The 26,016-nt window shown below is 34.4% G+C and overlaps 1 protein-coding gene across 1 annotated transcript; it reads left to right on the top strand.

Annotated features, from left to right (window-relative positions):
- Positions 1-247: 247 nt before the first annotated feature.
- LOC121378395 (peroxisomal membrane protein PMP34-like) lies at positions 248-24,372 on the top strand. The gene is made up of 9 exons (XM_041506543.1): positions 248-739; positions 5,498-5,558; positions 6,648-6,714; positions 9,338-9,492; positions 10,292-10,414; positions 11,645-11,793; positions 13,222-13,320; positions 14,464-14,525; positions 20,804-24,372. The coding sequence occupies exons 1-9, from the start codon at positions 563-565 to the stop codon at positions 20,952-20,954; spliced, it is 1,044 nt and encodes a 347-aa protein (XP_041362477.1). The 5' UTR covers positions 248-562; the 3' UTR covers positions 20,955-24,372.
- The last annotated feature ends 1,644 nt before the right edge of the window (positions 24,373-26,016 follow it).

The raw sequence follows: 26,016 nt of genomic DNA on the forward strand, positions 1-26,016 counted from the left end.
TCTCCCCCCCCCCCCCCCCCCATAATTCTAAATAAAAAATATTGGTAGTAAATCTTACGGCAGAGATATGAATCGGACATAAGGCTGGTAGGTACAGGGTTTGCAGCCAGGTACCGGCTCCCACCCAGAGCGATTTTTAAGGGCTCAGTGGGTATGTGTAAGACCACTACACACTCTTCTCTCTCACTAACCACTAACAATTAATCCACTGTCCTGGACAGACAGCCCAGATAGTTGAGGTGTGTGACCAGGACAATGTGCTTGAAAATAAGTTGAAAGAAGAATAGGTTGGGAAGGTGAGATTGCTGCTTTACATTGGACTGTTATCTTCCATATAATGTACAAAAACATGTTGACGTTATCGGTAATGGAATATTATTTAGTCTAGTGGAACCTCTAATTCTAATGACGGAAGTAAGCAGTGTCTGCGCGTGCGTGCCTGTAAAAGCGTAAGTTGTGGCCTCTGGCCGTGTTGATACTATGATACATGTAGTGGTCATTTGCTGTCAAAATTTGTGAACGTACAGGTACACCTGTGCCGCGGCTAATTATCTTTTAAGCCATGACAAATCTGGAACATCCGGTACGCATATTACTGAAATGGTGTTCGTCTGCTACACAGGCACACGTGAAGGTTGAGCTGGAAAACGGGATGAAACAAACGATGTCGGAGCCTGGTGTTGTGTCGAGTCTCTTTTTATCGTATTCCAACTTTGTTCACGCTCTGGCTGGGGCAGTAGTAAGTTGTTTTCTTCACGTATGATTAAATAACAGGAATCCTAAAATCGCCATGGACCTGTTATTGAAGTTTACAAATAAACAACAGTGAAAGCTTACAACACGACACGGCAAATGAAATGCAACGTTTGACGTAGTTCATCAAGATAAACGTCTCCGGCACGATATTTATTATTGTGATGTTTATTGCTGTCAAAATGTTAAAAAAACTGACCGTAGGTGTTTACCTTGGTGAACTACGTTTGACGTTATTAAATTGGCAGTAAAATATACCGAATATGTCTCAGTAGAACTGTTTCGTATTATAATTTATATGTTTATTTTAAAAATTGTTTTGTCTATTTTTTTATTTATGTCTTATATTCAGTGGCCAGGGCCCTCAATAGTTTAAGAAGTAGCAGGCTACAACAGTGATGGTAGCAGGGGGCAAAGCGGGGGGGGGGGGGGGGGGGGGGGGGGGGGGGGAGCTGGGGGCCCTCTCTGAGAAACATTTGAAAATTCAAACCTCTGAGATGCATTCTCATGGCCTCTGTTAGTGCAAATCAAGACAAATAAACAACTATTTTGGCACCTTGTTTGGATTCCTTTTGTAGGAGACTTTATTAAAGAAGAAAAAGCACTTTTTTTTTTACCATCAACGAAAAGTAGGCGGTGGCAAAAGCTGTTTCAGGCGGCAATTTGCCGCCTGAGACCGGGTACTTTTGAGGGCTCTGAGTGGCTTTACATAAACTGATAAAGCCATTGAATATAACGTCATAAGACATAAATTTATATAAAATAGACCAATAATAATAATAACAATATAAAGCTTTAAAGAGTTGGAAATATTTAATCTATAAAATATGGCCCAGGTCCAGCCGGGGATGTAAATGTTTGTGATTAACAGTACGGTACTATATCGTCAACCTCCCTAACTGCGTTATGCTTCCAACTCTGTTCACTTTGTTTTCTTGTGCACTGTTCGTGCAATTTGTTGTCTGCTTGTCATTCATTTGTGAGGTTTTTCTTCACAATTCTAGAACATTTTCATTAACAATAAAGTTCAAACAAGTAAGTAACTAACTAATTTTTTTTACAAACCCCCAAAACCATTAATTTTACTAAGTCGTTTTTGTTTATTCCTTAAAATGACCGATATTGGGTCCACATGAATCCTAAAAATTGACTTAAAATGAAGGAAGATAAATTAATATCTAGTGCATGTGACATGAGCCATACGTGCCAGATCAACAAAGCCAAATGATTTAATTTGTATGATTTTTAAGCCCCCTGATGTTAGAATTTGTTTTCAATTATTATATTCGATCTGTAAAGGTATGCTACATTTTTGTGCCTCGACTGTAGTGAATAGTATTCATAATCCATTCATAAAAATTGTAACTAATTTTGACTGTATAAATTTTGTTAATTAAGAATCAATTCATTAAAAAATATATATTTTACAAACTATTCACTGGTATGAACATAATGCCTATCAGTATTCAATTGACATCAAGTGTTAGCATTGGGTGTTGATAAAGCGCGAACCAAACCAGAACGCTTAACAAATTGAATTTTTCACATACTGACACTTTAGCAAATGAAAAACGCTTATTTTTAGAGTTAATAAAAAAACAAGATTATTCCTACTAACTGGGGGCAGCCATTTTGTTTCGTTTTTGTGACGTCTGGTGGGATAGCTTGGGGCGAAGTGACATCAGCTCCTGACCATCTCCTGTATGTACAGTGTAAACGAAAGCAGTAATTTTTGACAAGGCGCTTCTCTTTGATCAACCTGACTTGTAAAACAGCATAAATGATGTAATAATATAATAAACTATTTAACTAAATATATTTCAAGTTGCATTAACGGAACAAAATGGGGGGTTATAGTATTTTTCTCTGTTTAATAATCTAAAGGAAAAATGTACACTATTAGGCCTATTGATATGCTACGTTGGAGCAAAAACAACAACCCACGATACCCAAGTGATAATTTTCTTTTCTTTGGGACAACGTAATTGGTCAGTTCTGTGGTTTTAGATGGAAAAGTCTACTTAATCAATAGTTTTACTTTTATAGGTTTAGAAAATTGATATTGTATTTACAGTAATAAACCATGTCCATTACAATTTTAGGGGCGACCGGTAATATTCCACAATATCGGTATGTATTTTTGTGTCTAGACAGCGTCAATTAATTGGCTCGTCTGGTTACCAATCAAATACTCACCTGCCAATCAGGAATCACAGGTAGAAGCAACTAACAGCATAGACCAATTAACTAAGAAAACACTCTGTGTATCATTTCAGTACGTAGGTTAATGCATGGGCAAAACATTGTTAATTGTTTCGACTTGTTGTGTAGCCACTTTGACAATGGTATTTTATTTTGTATTGAAAAATAATATATATAGTGCTGGATATACTTATTGCTGGCTTACTGGGATGTGTATTATTACAGAACATTGCAATGTATGACTATTTATCATCCTGCAAAAACCAGGTAAATTGTGTTTCTCTAGTTCTATAAGGCTCATTCCTGACGTTACGCGTTAAGTATTACGTAACCACCAGCTCGCCAGAGGGCGTACTCACTGAGATGGTACAAAATGGCTGCGCCCGTTATATATAATAGCCGTCACATTTAACCGTTTTATTAATTAACTATACAGTTTTTTGGAACAATTTTTTGAATTGGTTATTAAAATCTTGTAATCATATATTTAACCTAAATTTATCATTTGAACTTGTTATATTTGGATGTAAAAGTAATACTAAAACAGATAATATTTTCGATTTATTATTATTGTTAGCTAAGTATTTTATATATAAATGCAAAGTGCAAAATGTACAGTTAAACATTACTCATTTCCAAAATGAAGTTAAACAAAGATACCTGATTGAGAAACATATTCACTACAGTAAAAACTGCATTAATAAATTCGTTACCAAGTGGGCAATGTACCATTCTCTATTTGATATATAATCTTAAAATTACTTTTGTTCATTCATTTGTTTTCATCAGCCCAACAGGTCACGTAAAATTGATGTAAAGTAAAACACCTTCATATCTGTATGCCTATTGTATATCCTACTTTTTACAGACCACTGATATTTGTTATAAAATAATGATAAATATGTACATAATCAAAACACGTGCGTGTGTGTGTGCATATTTGTTTTTCCTCTCTCTCTCTCTCTCTCTCTCTCTCTCTCTCTCTCTCTCTCTCTCTCTCTCTCTCTCTCTCTCTCTCTCTCTCTCTCTCTCTCTCATTTTTATATATCATTATATACTTTCATTTGCTCTAGATACTTGTTAAAATCCAGGTCCTTGTGAATATATTATTTTAATTAAGTCTGCCTATAAAGTAGTAATTACATTGTGTGTGTATAAATTATATATAAAATTACTGTAACAACCCATGTCTTCTCCCTTTGCATGGGTTGATATTTGTCAACAAGGGAATGGTCAAGAAAAAATAAACAGTTATTAAATTATAAAAAAATAAAAAATAAAAAATATTTTTTAACTATACGATTATATGTGTTGATATTAAGCAATAATGTTCATTATATATTGTTGAATATGCATACCAGGCCAAATGCCTTAATTGTCCTCCTTTAAAAATGGAAAATGACGAATCGCAGATGCGCGGTACGATACTTTTTGCAAACGCATGCACCTGAACGCAGTTAGAAACGTTGCACTCTTTCCTGTTTACCGGATGGTGTTTCACTTTTATTTGCCTGAATGGATTTGTTTTACATCCACATTGTTGATTTTTTACATTAATGGATTGCAATCTAGAAATGTTCTTTCACTTATCATACCTGAAAAATACAATAGTATTTCCTTAAATATCGTATTCGTGTTTTTGTTGTTAGGTGAACGCAGTTTGAGATGTCAATGGTAAATATTATCATATATTATTAATAAAAAAAAAAAAAATGTTATTGAAGATATTTTAAAGGGAAAAATAAACTCCTTTTTTAAAAATTATTGTTGCAATTTTTTCTTTATTTTGATGCATTTTATACATTCAGCCTACCATTCTGTATTGTAATGTTGTAGTACTCCAAAAAATGCCCTAACTTGTAAACTGTACTATTTTTAAATATAAGTCATTTAAAAATGAACAGGGCGGGACGTAGCCCAGCGGTAAAGTGCTTGCTTGATAAATCCACATCAGTGGGCCCATAGGGCTATTTCTCATCACAGCCAGTGCACCACGACTGGTATATCAAACGCCGTGGTATGTGCTATCTTGTCTGGGATAGTGCATATAAAAGATCCCTTGCAGCTACTAATGAAAAAATGTAGCGGGTTTCTTCTATGACTGTCAAAAATGACCATATGATTAATAAATCAGTGTGCTCTAGTGGTGTCGTTAAACAAAACAAAATTGTTGTTTTTTAATGAACAAAACTGCACAGCTTGACTAATGTTGGTGCTACAGTGAAGCTAAACCAAATAAAGTTTTGCCAAATCGCATCGATGTTCTTTGAACTGGAAGTTGATCATGACGCTGTTGACACACTGGCAGTGAAAATGCATCAAAGCGCTTTGGAACACACTACACCAAATACAGTTCTCATATAACAGGAGGGTTCACCAAAATTGTGCATGCATCTATCATTTAGAAAAGAACATACATCCGTGAAATATGATCTTTAAAAATCTGTTTCACCAAAACGTGAAGATCTGCTTGAGTTGACATGGAATGTCATTGTTTGGCAACAACAAAAATAGCATACACTTGTTTTAATTTTTATTTCAGGGTAGTGTTGTGGCTATTACAGTCTTCTTTCCACTTGATACAGCCCGGACCAGACTTCAAGGTACATGTACATCATAAGTACAAATATTAGATCTCCAAATTTCACAGAAACAATCATTTCTGGTAGCATGTCAACAGAATTATGGAACTGAACATCTGTTGCCCATTATCATATAGCATAATCCACTATTACCATGATTACCGATAAAATTTGTTCTGATTTTGGCACTACCAAAAAATCGGTCCCCCCCCTCGGTGTTAGATGAAAGCTCATATTATACCTACTATTCAAGACCCAACATGCACATATATGTACATGTAGATTTCCGGTCAGGTCGGGTATGCTTTTCCATGACCGTACTCAGGTTCCAACCTCTGAGTTTTTCAGTTGCTAGATCAGGTGCAGAAGGGGTGGTGAGTTTGAAGTGGGTGAAATTTGGAGTGGCAAGCACTGACAAGCTTTAGGCTTGCTGGCGGGTCAATATGTCACATGTTGACCTATTGCCTGCTGTAAAGGTATTGGATCCAGGGGTGAAGACACAGATGGGGTCACACGCATCATATACCGAACACTTCTGTCACGTTCCTCCCCAAGTGTTGCCTTCTTCCATCCCTTGGTGCATTCACAGTATACAAGTCACCATCGCTCGCCTTCGTCAGTGGGTAATAAAAAGTAATATTGGCAAAAGAGAACATCTTGCTTAAACTCTGAATGAAGGTCTTTTTATCTCTGACTAATTATAGGAGTGCAGAAGATTTTAATACAGTATTTCAGTTTTATATGCATAGTTTCTATTTTGTATACTTAATGTTATTTTGTTGGTAGATGTATATGTGTATAATACACTTTAAATAGTAAAATTATATGTTTATAGTGGAAGTACATGTATGTAATGAGGGAGTAAGTGGTAATGATGTACATTTTTTGACAACAGTAATAATTATGCGTATTTAAATTATTACATGCATAATACATGTATATCACATAACACAGTCTCACATAAATCATGCATTAATGGCAATTTTATTTTTATGTGTATACATGTAATTACAATAAAAGTACATAAACATACATAGTAAGTTGGAATTCATTCTGTATGTGCACATTTAAAAAAAATTAATAAAAAATAATATGGATTTTATATTACAGTTGATGACAACAGAAAAGCAAAGCATTCTTATGAACTTATTTCTGATATAGCCAAAGAGGAAGGAGTGTAAGTACCAGTAAATATATATTTATATCGGTAATTTGACACATCCTTATTTCATATTGTTACACATTATTCTTTATACAGAGGTACCAGTAAATATATATTTATATCAGTAATTTTGACACATCCTTATTTCATATTGTTACACATTATTCTTTATACAGAGGTACCAGTAAATATATATACTGAACAAAATAAGAAACCTCCGCTAACTTTGCTTGAACATAACTTGATGAAAACAAACCGGGGGAATAATTGTTATATATGCGTTTAAAGAGTGTTCCATGATGCATCATTTGGTGCAAAAATCATGGCCATAGGTTAACAGAAACTGGGAGAAATTTTGACCAAGTGTGGTAGGGGTTAAAAAAAAACCCACCCACTTAATAATGGGTATGACCACCTCTTGAATTCACCACTGCAGTACATTGCAGGCGTATAGAATTGACTAAAGTGTTGATTTCTGCCTGTGGAATATTGTTCCATTCCTGAATGAGCGCTTGACGAAGTTCGTTGACGTTAGCGGGTGGGTTGGGACGACACCTCAATCGTCTGTCCAGACTATCCCAGACATGCTCAATGGGGTTGAGATCAGGACTTTTATCGGGCCAGTCATCAATGAAATCAATGTTATTTGTCCTAAGAAAATTTACAGTGTCTCTAGCTGTATGAGAGGTGGCATTATCATGCTGAAAAATCGAGATGTTGGCTTTGTTGTGGAACAGAGGAATGACGTGATGAGCGAGAATGTCATCGTGGTAATGTTGAGCATTTAAATTGCCATCAATGACGACTAGTGGTGAACGATAACCATGGGCAATGGCTGCCCAGACCATGACAGAACCCCCACCCCCGAAACGATCTCGTTCAAAAACACAACAGTCAGCATAGCGTTCATTTCTCCTACAGTAGACCCTGCCATCACCACGTTGTAAAGAAAATCTGGATTCATCCAAAAAAAGAACGGTATTCCAGCGTCGCCGTATCCAACGAGTGTGTACACGTGCCCAATTAAGACGATGACGTTGCGTTAAAATGCATCCGACGTAAGGACGTCGTGCATGTAAACCGTTCTCCCGCAAACAATTACGAACAGTTTGCCCACTGATTCGGTTATTATGAAGCCCAGGTGTGTTAGCAGCAGTAACAGTTTGGAATCGATTGCGCAAATGCGTGTTCATGATATAGCGGTCTTGACCACGCATTGTAACACGCGGACGTCCATGACATGGCAAGTCGTTGGTGCTTCCTGTCGTTCAAAATCTTACGCGAAGATTTCGTATCACTCGACTAGAACTCCCAACATGCCTTGCAACGTCTTCTGTCGACATGCCAGCATTAAGCATGCCAGCCCGTTCGTGTAAATTATTGGGTATTCTTGGCATACTAAAAATGCTACAATGTAAAAAAACGTTAATTTCTTTTACAAATTTTGAATCGGAAGTTTCTTTTTTTGTTCAGTATATTTATATCAGTAATTTTGACAAGTCCTTATTGCTACACGTTGTTGTTTATACAGAGATACATGGAAGTACCAGTAAATATATAATTTTATCATATAATATCTTACATTTTCAGTGCAATCAAAGTATGTGATATTTTTCAGATCACATACTTTAAGAATTTGATAAATTTGCAAATTAGATGTAAATTAATCGAGTTCACAGCACTACGTTTATTGACATTTAAGCAAATATACTAGGGTGACATTTCATAATTGACATATGCATTCATAGTCATCAAACAAAAACATTTCAATAGCAATTTTACATTGAAAGCTGTCCCGCATTCAGAAAACAAAAGACTTTAACCACTAGTTTATTTTTATGTGAGGATATCCAAAATGACGTCATTCGAATTTGACATCATTTCTATTCAAAAAGACACTGTGTCACATATTCTTACAACATTTGAATGGCTGACTTGAATTAAAGTTGCGTATACAATTTACAAAAACACGTATTAAGCTTGAGATAATATGATAAAGAGATTATCACCCTCGTGTGTTTTGGTATCGTCAATATCATATATTAGGAATAATAATAGTATATTATGCTCGCCAGAGGTTTGCATAATAAATTTTTTATTCCTAATATATGATATTGAAGATACCAAAAAACACTGGTAATAACCTCTATTTATTATCCATATGGTTCAACATAACCAAGTTAATAATAATCATACGAAGCACACGTGTAATAACAAGTGTAATGACATAATTTTGGGAAGCAACATCATAATATGACATTGCTTCTCCAGTCCTAGGTCAGACTGTGCATTCGAAATATGACGTCATTTCATTGTCTCCTAGTTGTGGCTGAAATATTTTGAGTTGGGTCTTGTTATTCGTAAAGAAAACAACAATAATAATATGGATAATAAAGAAATTATTACACTCGCGTGTGAGTCGTAATGATTTTATGAAAGTTGTGTCAGGATTCATGTATTGCTCTCGCTCGGGCAATACAAAAATCCTGACACTCGTTTCGTAAAATCAGTACGACACACAAGTTCATATAATAATCTCTATATATCAGTAATTACAAATGTTGTAAAAATTAGGGAAAGTATATTTTATTATGTATAATTATACAGTCCTGTTTAATATGTACTTTTTATGTTTCAGTGTTGGTCTTTATCGAGGTTTATGGCCTGTGGTTACATCTCTGTGGTGTTCCAACTTTATCTACTTTTATGCATTTAATGGCATGAAGTCTGCATTTCTAGGACGTTCAGGCAGGTCTGATCCTATCAAAGATCTCACTCTGGGATTTGTGGCTGGTATGTGTCCTTCTACAGTTCAGCTAGTTTCTTAGGAATACAAGTTATACATTATTATGGAATACATATTTTACATAATATTATATAGTCATCGCAAACAATTCAGTTTATAGAATACATATGTATGATTCAATAAAATACCACAGAGTCTAGTATGAAATTATTCACACTACCTTTTCATCTTGTTTCATCATATTTATACATTACATATGCCTTGATGGCACAGTGCTCGAGCTGTTGGGTGTAAGGCTGGTAGGTGCTGGGTTCAAACACCAGTACCAGTTCCATCACAGAATTAATGTCTAGCTCAGTGCGGAGGGTTACGGCTGTTAAATCTTTGTCTTGGATGGACAACCCATATAGCTTGTGAGTGTGCTCAGGTGTAAAGCTGGTAGATGCTAGGTCCATTTCATTTGTACTTTATTAATATGCTTATCTTCTATTAAAGTTGAAGTACACTTTCCAGGGTGCACACCTCAACTATCTGGGCTGTGGGATAGTGGTTTAATGGTTAGTTAGTGAGATAGAAGTCGGTGTTGTGGCCGTACACACACACACACAATTGAGCCATTGCTGTGATCTCGGTACCTGCCTACCTGCTTTAACCACTACATTACTGAGGTTGGTGCTGGCTTCATAGTGAGTTTTCACAGCTTAGTTGGGAGGTTTGAGACCAATGCTACAACTTCTCTTGGAATACAAATTTTAACTATTAATTTTCTATCTCATTTTCTTTTTTGTTTTTGCTATGGTTTTGGAAGCAAGAAGTGTTAATGATAAGTAGTTTTCTTTATTCTAGGTGTCATTAACACTGTGCTGACGACGCCCTTGTGGGTTGTGAATACCCGTCTTCGCCTGCAGGGGGCCAAACTACAAACCAAAGACTACAAGTCAAATGGTTTGAAATACAAAGGAATCCTAGGTACATGGAGAATCATAGCCAATTTATTTCATTTCACAGTATGCCTACATTGGAGGTTTTGATCCTCTTTTCAGTCAGAGAAAGAATATTTGTTTAACTACACATCAGCACAGTTTAAAACCACTTTAAAAATTAGTAATACTTTTTGATGTCCAACATCTGATTATTTATGTAATGAGAGATGAACCTTCTGTCATCACATAGGGTTATTCTTATCAAATAGCAGCCAGGTATATTTTATGTACACTTTTCTTAGACAGGACACTACATCCCATGGCCTTTGATATACCATTTGTGGAGCAACCCAATGGGTCCACTGAGGGGATCAATCTTGTGCTTGCATTGATCTTCATTTGAAGTGTCATGTCACCTCTGTTAGTAATGAATGAATAAAAAAATTAAATAATGTTTAATGAAAGTCCAGCATGTAACATACATCGGCTGGTGGGAAAAAAGCAAAAATATGAATGACCTGTCCATAATAAATCATTCATTTCAGTTTTTATACTTATTTTCACTTATTGTCAACAACCAAAGCTTTTATTAATTATTCAGAGTTAAATTTTATAAACGTTTAACATTCACCATTAGAGCACTTTGATTTATTAATCATCAGCTATTGGATGTCAAACATTTGGTAATTTTTGACACATTGTCAAACCTGCTACATTTTTCCATTAGCAGTAATGGATCTTTTATATGCACTTTCCCATAGACAGGACAGCACATACCTTTAATATATCAGTCGTGTGGCACTGGTTGGGATGGGAAAATAAATGGATCAGAGAAAGTCCACTGAGGTGATTCGATCCAACGACGCAAGCACTCAAGTCGAACATTCTACTGACTGAGCTAGATCCCACCTCTTGATTATTCAAAATTGTTGGTGGGCCCAGTGACTTGTATTTCAAAAGCCATGGTATGTGCTATCTTGTGTGGGATGGTGCATATAAAAGATCCCTTGCTACTAATGAAAAATGTAGCAGGTTTTCTCTGTAAAACTCAGCATTACCAAATGTTTTGACATCCAATAGCCAATGATTAATAAATCATATGTTCTTGGGGTGTCGTTAACCAAAACTTTAGTTATCACCTGTGTCATGGGGGAGGATGGGAATCGATGAACCCTTAGTTTTGATTTTAGAACATAGTATTACATAATTGTATGGTGTCATGGCACATGCCGGTAATGATTGCTTGGTTTATTAATTTGTTTTGTGTATGTTGTAGATTGTCTTTTGAAAATTGCCAAACATGAGGGCATTTTAGCCTTGTGGAGTGGGACCTTGCCATCTACGATTCTTGCATCAAATCCAGCTATACACTTTATGATTTATGAGTTCATGAAAAGATACTTCCAGAAAGCATATCACACTGCTGTAAGTAGAATTATGTTGTATGCTCCAATTTTATGTGATGCAGGAATTGTGTACGACATTTATTGTACTCGGTCATCAATTACTGTAGTACCCAACAAATGAACGTATCATGAACTCTTCATAACAGATGACGTCAAGTAGTGATACAAAAAGAAATAACCAACAATTCTACAGGCAAATGATCATTAAATAAAATTTAAAATCCCTTACCAATAATGCTAAGTGTTTATCTTGTACTCTAATTTCCATGTTTTTTCCTAATTTCCTAATATTGTTTTAAATGAGCATTACATTCTGAAAACATACTTCTAAAAATCAGCCAAAAAAAGTCTGACAGTATTTATGTTTCTGTCGATAACGTCACATGAGTTGATTGGGATTTCCCGCCACACTTTATTCGTCCCCTACTGGTCCAACCGGAGGGGACTATAGGTTTTGTTTCTCTCCATCTGTTTGTGTGTGTCTGTTCCACATATAGTTTTAATGACTATTTTTCATCATTCCTCAAGATATTGAGCTAAAATGTTTTGTGTATGTTTTATCATATAGTTATGCTGGGTTCATTTGGTGATTGTGAATATTGTGAATTCACACGTTTCAAATTCTGAACACAACTTCATCAAGTGGAGAGCGTTCATTCTGCACTGTCACTCCAGTATTACCCACCCCAACTCATAATTGCATGGATGATTTGTGTTTGTTCCACCATTTTCTTTTATGAGTTGCGAAGATTGAGACAGAAAATCCTACCAGTTCATAAGATGTGTTCACGGGATATTTCGCCAAATGAACACTCTTCACAACTTGTGAATTGGAAAATACAATATTCACGACTTCTAATGAATGCAGCATTACAGATCAAGTTGACTTTCATGAGGATTGGTCTATTTATGACAGAGTTATGGCCCTTGAACATAAGAAAGCATTTCTTTATAGATTTCATTTATAATTGATGGTGCAATGATATATAGCTTTAGATTTGTATTATAATTAAACTGACGAAAAGCATCTTTCTAAAGAAATAACATGAATGGGTGGAGGGTATTTTTGCCACTTGAGTACAGATAATTTTGTCCCTATTTGTGACAAACACAAAATAATTGATGAGTTGGTCTTGCATGTAATTGGTGAAATGATGGGATGCAGTTCAGTGGGAGGTGCAATCTCCTCTGTGAAACCATGGAATATTTTGTTTTTAAAACGTTGATTAGCAACACTTCTAGTTAATTGAAAATTGATTATTAACTACTGTCTAATGTTGTAAAATTGTGTAGCTATCTCTGAAACTAGCGTAGCTAATTGCAACACAATACTAAACAAAATGTTCCCTGGAAATCACCTGATGTGAAGAGTGCACATGCCTAGTGGTAGAAATGCTTGGAGATATTATAATAATATACCCGATATTGTTCTCATTACATTTTGCAGGAACTAAGTGGGATGTTGTACTTCATGATTGGAGCAGTAGCAAAAGCCGTAGCCACTGTTGTAACATATCCATTGCAAGTGATACAGTCCAGACTCCGGGTAAGTAGTAATCCTTTTATAGATGATTGTGCTTCCAGGATGAGTCTTTACACACAGGCATCGAAATAAGCCTGGTAACCCATGGATAGGTTACTGTAACTCATTGGCCTGGTAACCTATAGGTTATGAAGTTCACAATTGCCATCATAATCTCTTCATAAATAGGCTGGTAATTGGTTGTTCATTTATATTACTGTTCTCATTGTACTGATCTGTTGGTAATTTACTTTTAAACAGCACGCAATTAATAAAATTTAGGATGTGGTGTTTTGGGTTGTTTTTTTTAAATGTGGAAAATGTGACATGTGGTAACCAGAACAACTGTTTGTGACTTGTTTCGATGCCTGAATACACAATGTTTATATATTATAACATGTCTGAATACACAATGTTTATATACTATAACATGCCTGAATACACAATGTTTATATACTATAACATGTCTGAATACACAATGTTTATATACTATAACATGCCTGAATACACAATGTTTATATACTATAACATGTCTGAATACACAATGTTTATATACTATAACATGTCTGAATACACAATGTTTATATACTATAACATGCCTGAATACACAATGTTTATATACTATAACATGCCTGAATACACCATGTTTATATACTATAACATGCCTGAATACACAATGTTTATAAACTATAACATGTCTGAATACACAATGTTTATATATGCCTGAATACACAATGTTTATATACTATAACATGTCTGAATACACAATGTTTATATATTATAACATTCTTGAATACGTAATGTTTATACACTATAACATGCCTGAATACACAATCTTTATATACTATAACATTCTTGAATACACAATGTTTATACACTATAATATGCTTGAATACACAATATTTATATACTATAATATGCCTGAATACACAATATTTATATACTATAACATGCCTGAATACACAATATTTATATACTATAACATTCTTGAATACACAATGTTTATACACTATAACATGCTTGAAACAATATTTATAGTGTGTAGAAAATACATACAATGTAGCTGATATAACTTTCAAATAGATCATTAAGAAAAAAACACAACTTTAAACAATACTATTACGTTATCTCCCTTCAGTAGTGGATGTATATCTATCTGTTTTGCAGGCTGGGTATTCCCAAGTGGAGTCAACACTTTCCATGTTGGACGCCATTATGCATTTAACAAAGTAAGATTTTTATTATTTTGGGCGATTAAAAACCCCCCTTCCAACTTTTCAAGTTGAGTAGCAAGAACAGTAGCTTTACACCACAGACCATTGGAACTTTGCACAGTACCAGTTTATTGTGTTGTTTATGGATGGTAATTTTGTTCTAATGTGATACAGAGATTACTTTTAAAAAGTTGCATGGTACAGAATTTAAAGTCAAGAAGTGCTATACCACTGACAAGCTATTCAACATCTTCTGTATGTTCTAACTGGCCCATCATCTTATTTTTCCAGGGTGAAATCCTTCTTCTTTGAATGTTTTTTTTTGACATTTCCTTTTTAAGAGTCCCAAATGCAACCTTATGGATTATTTAGTATGCCCCAAAAAGTCATCAGGCAGTCATTTTGAAAAAAAGAAGTCTTGAAGTGGACGAGGCATGTTGTTGTAGAAGTAACAAGTGTATTTCACCCTGGAAGGAAAGCTTGTCATCTGTGGTAGACAAGTATGGTAGACCAGTGGACATCTTGATGTACAGTCCAGTAAATGTTGAGCACCTTCTTAACATCCTCAGTTTATAACCATTTTAACCAGCTCGCTTGCTGTGCGGTCAGTCTAGGATAGATCCCTGTTGGGCTATATTTCTTTCCATCCAGTGCACCACGACTGGTATATCAAAGACCGTGGTATGTGCTATCCTGTCTATGGGATGATGCATATAAAAGATCCCTGACTGCTAATCAAAAAGAGTATACCATGAAGTGGCGACAGCGGGTTTCCTCTCCCAATATCTGTGTGGTCCTTAATCATTGTCTAATGCCATATAACTGTATATAAAATGTGTTGAGTGCGTCGTTAAATAAAACATGAGACGTAGCCCAGTGGTAAAGCGTTTGCTTGATGCGCAGTCGGTTTGGGATTCATCCCTGTCAGTGGGCCCATTGGGCTATTTCTCACTCCAGCCAGTGCACCACGACTGGTGTAACAAAGGCTGTGGTATGTACTATTCTGTCTATGGGATGGTGCATATAAAAGATCCCTTGCTGCTAATCGAAAAGAGTAGCCCATGAAGTGGCGACAGTGGGATTCCTCTCTTATTATTTATGTGGTTCTTAACCATATGTCCGACGCCATATTGCGACGACCCAGGAAAACTGAGTGTCTGGTAAATGGTCAATCTACTAATGAAGGCTAAAGATCACCAACAAATGTTCAACTTCATCAACGTTTATTAATAACTAATAGATTTTACAGGTTAACAACTTGTTGAATGTATATGTATATGTCTCCTTTAGTAATTAAATAATCAATAATAGCTATATACTAACACTAAATTATTCCAGGGCTAAATAACTAACAATATATTCTACTCAGTGTATTTAACAAGTCAGGTGATGACCTTAAAAGACTTGAGTTCAATCATGTACTAATACTTTAACTAATTAATTAACGAACTCGATATACTGAGTCTAAAAAATACAGGTAATGGATTTTGTACTAAAAAATCCTCCAACGCTTCACTAGAAAAATACTATAGTTTACAAACAATATCTCAAGTTGTTTATGTCAAAATACTAGTGCACTCGCACTTACTTCACTGGTACAAAACAATACAAACAATATCCAATTGTTTGCCTAATCAGTGTACATGCACAAGCCTCATATGTGCACACACTATTCTTGTAATTGAACTTGTCACATAAATATCCACAATACCCGGGACCTACACCTTTATGTGCTGGGTATTGCTTACTCTATTCCCTAACTTCATGCATAGTCAAAACCTATTTCTATTCCTTAACAAGTTTCATTTCATGGCCTTAAAATGAGTCTTGTCCTTATTTGTTATACTAAAACATCTGCTAAATCTTTATTGCCAATTACTACACCAATCCACCTAATGGGACGAAATACTGACAACCACCCAACTGATTATACTATGACGTGATTATGACCACACTACATATGACGCGATTGACCAGACTAAACATTGGCTGGATTGCTATTTATACCCCCGCCACATTCTACACAAAAACAGCTGTTTATGACAGGAAGTATTTCAGAACGAGGCTCTGGCGCCATTTTTGTATAACATACATGTTACGAGCTACTATTGCTAATCTTCGATCTTATTTCCACTTGGAAATTGATAACATCTGTCATACGGTAATAAATACCTCCATTAATGCTAAACAAATCTAATGATATGTCGTATGAATTGTGAATAATTCAACTTGCCATTGAATAAGTGTAAACAAGAATGCATTATCTTCCAATACGAATGTCAACAATAATGCAGATATTATTTATAAAATACACCACTGGTAATGTCACACATTACCAAATCCTTACAATATAACCGTAAATAAAATGTGTTGAGTGCGTCGTTACATAAAACATTTCCTTATTTCCTTATTTTACCATGGTACCTTATTGTTAGGTTACATGAATTACATTTGCGTAACCTAATCCATTATCAGGGTTCGCACGGGCCTGGAAAAGTCCTTGAATTTTGACGTAGCACTTGAAAAGTACTGGAATTTTGCAAATTCAGAAAAGGTCCTGGAAAAGTACTGGAATTTCATTAAAAACTACTTGAAAATTGCCGAAATGTACTTGAGTTTTTTTTACAAGCAGAATGTCTCTCTTACTGATTAAAATCTGGAAAAAATAATAAGTATTTGCTGACGTATTTCTCGGGTATTTGTCGTAATCAAAACCCGGAAGTGATATGTGTTGCTGTCGATATAGATAGACTGGCATACAAGTCCTTGTTGCGCTTGCTATATGCACCACAGTGTGAAGATTAAAGTAGACTGGGCTGCTGTCTACTGGAAACAGTGCATTACTAATGGCCTCAGATTACAGTTATCTTCCCATTTGGTTGTCCAAAATCCGGAAATTTGACCGCGCAAGTAGTCTGCTGTTTTTGACTGTGATTATTTCATGGCAGACAGCTATGAAGTGGCAACTGTTTGACTGAACTGACAGGGGATAGCATGTAGTTTGTAAACATGTGTGACTTGCTGACATTGAAGACTTGTTTGTGGTAATTCTGGCCCATGCAAAAGTAGTGCTTTTTGTGTAAAATGGGTGTACTCCGGCCTGGTTTAGAGGGTGGGTCTGTTTAAACCAATATGCTGGGAGAAAGAGCTGGACAACAGGGGTTGTCCGTTTCAGGGTATGTGTCCCCCATGCAGGCAAAGGTACATACAAAACTTCATGGGCCTGCTGATATTAATAAAAATGTTATAGCCACTAAGGCTATATAGAAACATATAGCGAAATTAATTGTGGTCTGAGGCCTGATATAGTTCACACATTACACCGGTTAAATGCTTGATTCTGATGAAAGTATTATAACCAGAGAGGTGAAATTACACAGACTGATTGTGAATACCACAAGGAATATGAAAACTAATTTATTTATTTTCTAAATATTTTATTAAATTAAAAATTTTTTTTTTTGAATTTATTAAAAATTAAAATTAAAATTTTCAACTTTTAAATTTCAATATCCTCCAAAATAGCATAAAATGACCTCTGATGTTACTACAGGTTGTTGCAATATTTTTAAACAGTTTTGAGCTAATAATTTGGTAAAAAGAGCAAAAGTTGGATTTTGTTAGTCAATATTGAGATTTTAAATTTGTTTTACATTGAACATTGAATTTTAATGAGTTTTTCAATTATTGCAATTGGACAGAAGATCTAAATATAATGAATATATCACTACTAAATGTAATTAAACACTTTAAATAAATAGTATACAGTTTTTAACAAGATTAAGTACTCTAATAATACATTTCACCAACATTTATGTAAATTACACACTTCAGTCATTTTTCAAAAATGGTCTTTTATCATTAGAAAATCTAATAGGCTAATATTCTATGCTGTCTGAATGTATTTATTGTGTTCAGTAATCAGATGCTGGTATACTTGTCAAGTTTATTGCAGAAAATGTGCCAAAAAGGTTAACATTTGGCTTGTAATACATATGGCAGAATAATCCATAATGCATATTCAGTGGTCATTACTACAAACATCCTTCCAATCAAGAAATATTACACTGAGGTATCCAAGACATTGGCACATGACTACACTTGTTAACAGTTATCACTGGAAACTGAAAAATATGGTGCAAGTACCTCTTGGTAGGATTTATATCAGCATTTTGTGACAAAATCTTCATTTTCAAAGTTGTCGTCAACAAAAAACATATTATGGTGTATACCTAAGTAATATCTGTAGGGCATATTCATATTAATATGCATTTATATGGACTGTTTTGCCTTTTACAAAGTGGCTACATGTCTAATACAGTAAATGAAGTAGATTAAGTAAATACAGCAAGTCAAAATTGAATCTGAGGCCTATCATGTCTAATTTTCCCTGAAATTAGTGTGTAAAAATTTGTTGCAAATGGCTCCAATTTTGTGACTTTCACCATCCCTCTGACACATTTCTAATAATGTATCATGAATTCAGTCACCATATCTTTAATAAGCCTCCACTTATCATATCTAAAATGCAAAATTTTACAGTTTTAGATTTTAATTTGTTTCAAAAATTTAAATTTAAGTTTAATATTTCATTAAAAATGAAGTAAAATCTAATGATTGATTTTTTTTTCCTTTAAATATTTCAAAATCTTTCCAAGACAACACTGTGCAGATAGAACATATGTAGAAGAAAAAATAGCTGCTCATTGTTATTACATTATTACATTTTGAAGTTGGTGTCCCTCAAGTTTCCATTGCTAAAATTGGCCATGGCAAGGCACTGTGGTAGGTGTTTTAACACAGCCTGTATATACTCTCAGTTTAAAGGTGACATCCCGATACTTACTGAGCATTGCTTTAATATGTATATCATTGGAATGCATTAGTGTGGACCAGTTTTTAGGGGGGAAAATGGACTGATAGGCCTCTGATTACAATTATCTTCCCATTTGGTTGTCCAAAATCCGGAAATTTGACCGCGCAAGTAGTCTGCTGTTTGACTGTGATTATTTCATGGCAGACAGCTATGAAGTGGCAACTGTTTGACTGAACTGACAGGGGATAGCATGTAGTTTGTAAACATGTGTGACTTGCTGACATTGAAGACTTGTTTGTGGTAATTCCGGCCCATGCAAACGTAGTGCTTTTTGTGTAAAATGGGTGTACTCCGGCCTGGTTTAGAGGGTGGGTCTGTTTAAACCAATATGCTGGGAGAAAGAGCTGGACAACAGGGGTTGTCCTTTTCAGGGTATGTGTCCCTCATGCAGGCAAAGGTACATACAAAAATTCATGGGCCTGCTGATATTAATAAAAATGTTATAGCCACTAAGGCTATATAGAAACATATAGCGAAATTAATTGTGGTCTGAGGCCTAATAGTTGAACCGGTTTATGAGCGAAACATGTAATCAGTCGTGTGCTGAAAAACGGTCAGCTGTAGTTAACTAGTGATGTGTGTGTGTTAAACTGCTTGTAACATTGTGCCAAAGACTACTTGAAAAACTTAAAAATATACTTGAAAAGTACTGGAATTTCTGTTCACCAGGTCTGTATGAACCATGATTATGCATTTATCTCAAACTTTCACTGAAATTAGTGATCTTCTGAAAAATTGTAACATTCAATTTCACAATGTGTAATGGTTCACCACATGACCAAGTGGCAGTTTGTGGAAATTTAAAGTTGCATAACTGACATGTGAACAGAACAACTGTTCTCGTGAACCCTGTCCTGCAATATAAACTAGGAGGTTTCTGCATATTTGCAAATGTAATGGGTTGCATATTTTGTCTGCGATTTAATTTTAAAAAGTGGGATGTTTTAGTAAGTGATTTCTCTGCATGAATGCATTTATGATATGACAATTGTACAAGAAAATATTCATTGACATACACATTGTGCTACTACTCAGTATAGTTGTATGTAAAATGCTTTGTTTTTATGTGCTTAAATTTTCGTGCTTTTGCTAAAAATCACCATTCATTGAGTACTTGAATTTGTGCATCAAGAAGGTACATGTAGCAACATAAGGTTTTTTTAAAATTATATGTACATATATTAGACCACCATGAACAAAAGTGATTTCACAGTATTTGATTAGGCTATTTAGTAATTGCTGATCTACTGATCTTTGATATGAAACGTATCTTGTGACAAGGTTAATAAAAAATTAATTCACACACACACAAATTTTGTTTTCTGGAATAGCATACTAGGCATATCTTTTGGGTTTTTTGGCTAAAATTATTTTTAAAATTTTTATTTTGCTTAATACATGTATGTTTTTGTTTCAGAACTCATGGGGTACAGTTTCTGTATAAAGGAATGGAGGCAAAGTTACTGCAAACTATACTAACAGCTGCACTGATGTTTGTAGCCTATGAGAAGATTGCTGCCTTCATATTCCATATGTTAGGAGAACAGCTTGTTATACCAAAGAGATGATTAGTCTTTTTAGTTTTCATAACTTGACCTGCAATATATTCAGTTCTGTATTATTTTGCTGATTGAGATTCAGTGGTATTGCTACAACTCATCATGTCAAGAATAGATTGTGCATAGCATATTTTTATTTATTAATAATCAGAGCTCATTTCATCATCCTTTGACACTCCAATAACTAATGTATTTTTCATGTTGGGATGTCGTTAAACATTTATTTATTCTTTGTTTTCATGATATGTTGTCCTGGATACAGCAAAACCACCAATTATGCATTTTCATCATAAATGATTATCATTTTAGGCATATTATACTACATATGGTGTAATATGCCTCAATCATACTTGACGAAGACTTACATTTATGAATCAAATATTTGTATTTTTTCTTGATACATCAAATCTACTTTTGCCTAACGTGCTAATATAGACGGTGTACCCCAGGTATATTTTTCATATAGAATTAGGACTTGGTACATTCATGTCCTGGGCTTGCCCCATCATATTTTCATTATTTAGTTTGAAAATAATAAAGCAGTGGTCATGTGCCGTATTTTGTTTGTAAAGTGAATAATTATTGTACAAGTTGTTTTTGTTCTTTGGTTTGTTTTAGTGGTTTTGAGAAGCATACATAATTATTATTAATCCTGTCACTTTGGAAGTCTGTTGTACTAGTCGGGCTAAGAAGAAATAAGGCAAGATGCAGGTATTACTTGTCTGACAGCGTTAACTTTTGCATATAGTTGTACCTATGGATGTTCATCACAGTGCACCAAACTATTTCATGGTAGATGAGACATTCAGTTCTGCTGAAGTATTGTTTTAATTAAAGTTTCAAATTAGTTTTATTAGCTATGGCTATTGTTACAGCATTTTGAAATATCACACTCTAGTCAAACTGATAGATTGGTTTTCTCATTAAAGGTACTATGTCAAAGTTTATTAATTTTTGCTTTGAATCATAAAGTTATACCTTCAGCTATATGCCTATAAAACATCACAACCAAATAATTCCATATATTAATAGAATTTTTAGTTTTTAAAGAGAAAAATCTTGAGTGTCACGCACATTAACTAGTGAAGTCACTGTTTTTGCATACATATTAAGTTTACCCAAAATTCTTTGCGGTCAGATAACAAAAGAAACAAAGATGGTGGCAATGCTGTATTTAGCCAAATATTATTCGGGAAACCCCTTTTTGTCATCCAGAAAAATACTTTTTAAAATTGTCATTCTAGAGTTAATTATGGAAAGATTATGTGTGGGATTGATTAATTTGTAGTTATTTATTACAAATACAGTCAAGCACCGTTGTGTCAATCTTGTGGGGACCACATAAAAATACTGAGTTAACCAAATATTGACTCAAACATTCAGTTAAATATGTAAAGAAAATGTAACAAACAAGAAATATCATATTTAAATACGATGTACATGTATACATTTTTTTTCACTGAATCGTACATTTGAAAAATTAATTATTTTAGCCAGTGCAATCAATCAATCATACCGCTGTACACATGCTGAACAAAGTTAATAATCTTTTACATTTTCTACAAATTGTGGAATTAAAATCATTGTGTATCTTATTACAATCTGATTTTTTGTTTTAACAGACTTTAATTTAGAAGAAAGTTTTAATAACAAAGTACAATTACACAAGTTGTTTTGTGGAATAACAAATAAAAACATCCAACTCTTAATTCACAAAGCTCAGTAATAATGTTTGTTGCATACTGGGTCATTGCCTCAAAGCTGCAGTGCTAAAATTTTAATTCTGGCATTGACACTCGACATTGATATAAAGAGGAAGGTGGACGCCTTGTCATTTTCAGTGACAATTTCTGAATTATATTCAGATATACATGTAACAGGGACACAGGCAGCTAACACCTCTGACAATGCTGTTGTCTGACATGGGGGCATAGGTGGTAGGCTATCGTCAGCACATGCATATTCCACTGAAGTCACACCATTGGTTACTAGGTGTGACAATGTAACATTGTCTTCTGGGTCACTTTCATACTTCAAATCTCTTGACTCAGTTGGTCTAATAAAGCTAGCATAGCGGAAACAGTGGTGTCACTAAAGAAACAGCAAGATTGTTGCCATCTTTGTTAATTAAAATCTAATTAAGCTATCAAGACAAATCAATCCTACTTTTACCAGTCCTCAATGTCTCAAAGCCACAAGTCATGTGACTAATTTAATTCTGTAACGATCGTAATCTGCTAGCGTTTTCTTTTTTAAGTTTGATGAGACCTTTTAATACATTGTTCAATGTTTTAGATGACGTTCATTCATCTCACATGTGAACTGTTGGTCATTACAAATCATATTTGTTTACAGTCAAAAGTCAGGAACTATTTTTGTTGTTGGTACATGCTCACAATAACAGTACAGCGTTGAATTATATCACGCAATACATGTCTACATTATTAAATATTTAATTTATTTTAACATGTTATATTAATATCGACACATACAGAATTTTTTTCATATAAAACTCTGTAAGTTGGGACCTAAAAGTATATCAACACTAATGTAATATAAACTCAATCGTATCGATTCAACCGAAGTGAGAACATGATAGTTAATACAAAGTTTGGCTGGGACAAGCCAGTCATATTGACACATATCGACTCCAGCAATATCGACACGAGTGCTCCACTGTAAATGTGAATAAAATGAAATATTTTAGTTTTAGCTTTGACATAGGACCTTTAAAGGTGCAAACCATTTTCATTAGCTATGACTACAGTGTATATTTTGAAATATCAGTGCTCAATGATGTAGATATTACCACTACTTCACAGTGGTATTTGCTGTCCTGTTTGTGACAAAGTGCATTGAAAAGATGCCATGCTGTTAATTAGTAGGTGTAGTCCATATAGGAGCACTGAGTTTTCTTTTCAGTCCTAGTTGCTGTTTTAAATTTGTGGTATATCAACTGGATTGGCTCCCTTGGAAATGTGTTTGTCACTTCTGGAGTGGTTCAGATTTCCTATGGACAATATTGAAAATTTAATGCATTGTACAAGTAAAATTCATCATGGCAAATATTGGTAAATGCCAATATTTTAAATAGATAAAGCTAACATATATTTTAACGAATATCCAGTCAAACCTGTCATGTCAATGCACCTGTAATAAGCGGTCACCTGTCTAAGGCAGCCAGCGGCCACCTAAATCGGGTCCCAAATCGCTAAAATACCTGTATTAAACGGCCACAGTAAAGTTTTACTATTATATAAAAGGGATATTTTAACAACAGTGATAAGATGCAGCAAATAACAGATCTTCACACCTTCAGGAATATTAGTACCCATTCAGTCCTGACATCTCTACTGTGTATCAATTAAGAAAGTATGACTCTGGAATGCATCTACGCTACGCTTGACATTTGTAGATTCACATACTATGACAATACACCACATGAAGTAGGAATTAAATAATTAAATGGAAAAAGAAAACAAATTTGTTGAGAATGGTTAATTTAATACATTCCATTTACATTATTTCTGAAGGAGACGACATGTCAAAAATTGATTTATAGTCAACAGTGTGTAGCACACGTACATTGATTAGCAGTACAGACGATAAAACAAGAAACAACAACAAATGTTTTAAAGACTATATGTGGCAACCTGTACTCCGTGGCCACCTGTCTTAAGCGGCCATTTTTGTATGCTCCCTTGTGTGACTGCTTAAGACAGTTTTGACTGTACATCCAAAAACATTTCAGCTCAGATTTGGGGGTGGGGTGGGGGTCATAATTTAGTATTAACATTGGTATCCAACTCTAAGCATTGTCATTATTATATAAAGTTGTGAGATTTTGTTTATAAAGAAATCTTATGTCCATGTGAGCAAAATCTGGGTGTTTTAATATTTTCACTTTTAATTTAGAAAATCTGGGTGTTTTACAAACAGTTTGTACTTTTATGTGGAAAAAAATGCTGTTCTTTTAAATTAGTTTTTGACCTGCCATTTATAATTATGAATCCTATTGTTACTGGATACTAGTTTGTTATTGCTTGAGAAAATATTACATGTGCAAAATGTTTCAAATAACATTTGTTTTTCACAAACAGTAATCATTACCCCACCGGTCACTCATTATTTATTTTTTCTTGGTGAGAAATGTTTTGCATTGGTGTAACAATGACTTTGTTGGTACTAAATACATGTATGATGTCATTATGATTTGGCAAAATGATGTCACATAGTTTAAAGAGTTTGTGTTTACAGTGTTAAAGTTGTAATAAAATGTTACTTTAATGCAGTTAATTATAATTATAAACTTTCTGCATTTATACGATTTACTCTATTCTGATTGGATGACATCAAAGAAAACCTGAAAGTTATCTGTTGATAAACCTCACAAAATGATGTCATTACGCCAGCTGGGACATCATTACGTAAAACAGGTCATAGAAAGGATGCTAAAAGCTGATTTATGTGTATTTTAACTAAATATGGTGTGTCCAGGCATTTGTGCATACATTTTAGAAGAGGGTGTGGGGCTAAACTGTGGCTAGTGAAATTTATTAGGGGTTCAAACATGCTTCCCCGGGGAAAACTTGAAAAAAAGAGAACATTTGCTTGATTAAGGGGAGGGTTCGACTGCTAAAACCCACCCTCTGCACGCTTCTGTATTTGTAATTATATAAGTACTATTTGTCATTTTTTTATAAATTTATCAATGTACAACTGTTAAAACTGCACAAAATTGCGTAGTGTAGTGAAGGATTTTAAACTAAAAACTCTGAAAATGGGATGTCATTAAATAAAGCAGATCATGGGAACTGATTTATTAATTAAGTCTAGTTTTAACTGAATAAGTTGTGCTGTTTGTAAATATAAGAATTTTTTGTCATTTTGTTGTGAATTTATCAATGTATAACAGTTACAAATTTAGATAAATTCACAAAAAATTACAAACAGTTCTTATATATATATATATATATATATATTTTAACAGGATTTATAGAACTGGTTTTTCAAAATTATAGCAATACCCAGAACAGTTTGTAAAGTGGTTTACATCATTTCTATATACATG

Source organism: Gigantopelta aegis, chromosome 8 (assembly GCF_016097555.1).
Source record: "Gigantopelta aegis isolate Gae_Host chromosome 8, Gae_host_genome, whole genome shotgun sequence".
Classification (NCBI taxonomy): domain Eukaryota; kingdom Metazoa; phylum Mollusca; class Gastropoda; order Neomphalida; family Peltospiridae; genus Gigantopelta; species Gigantopelta aegis.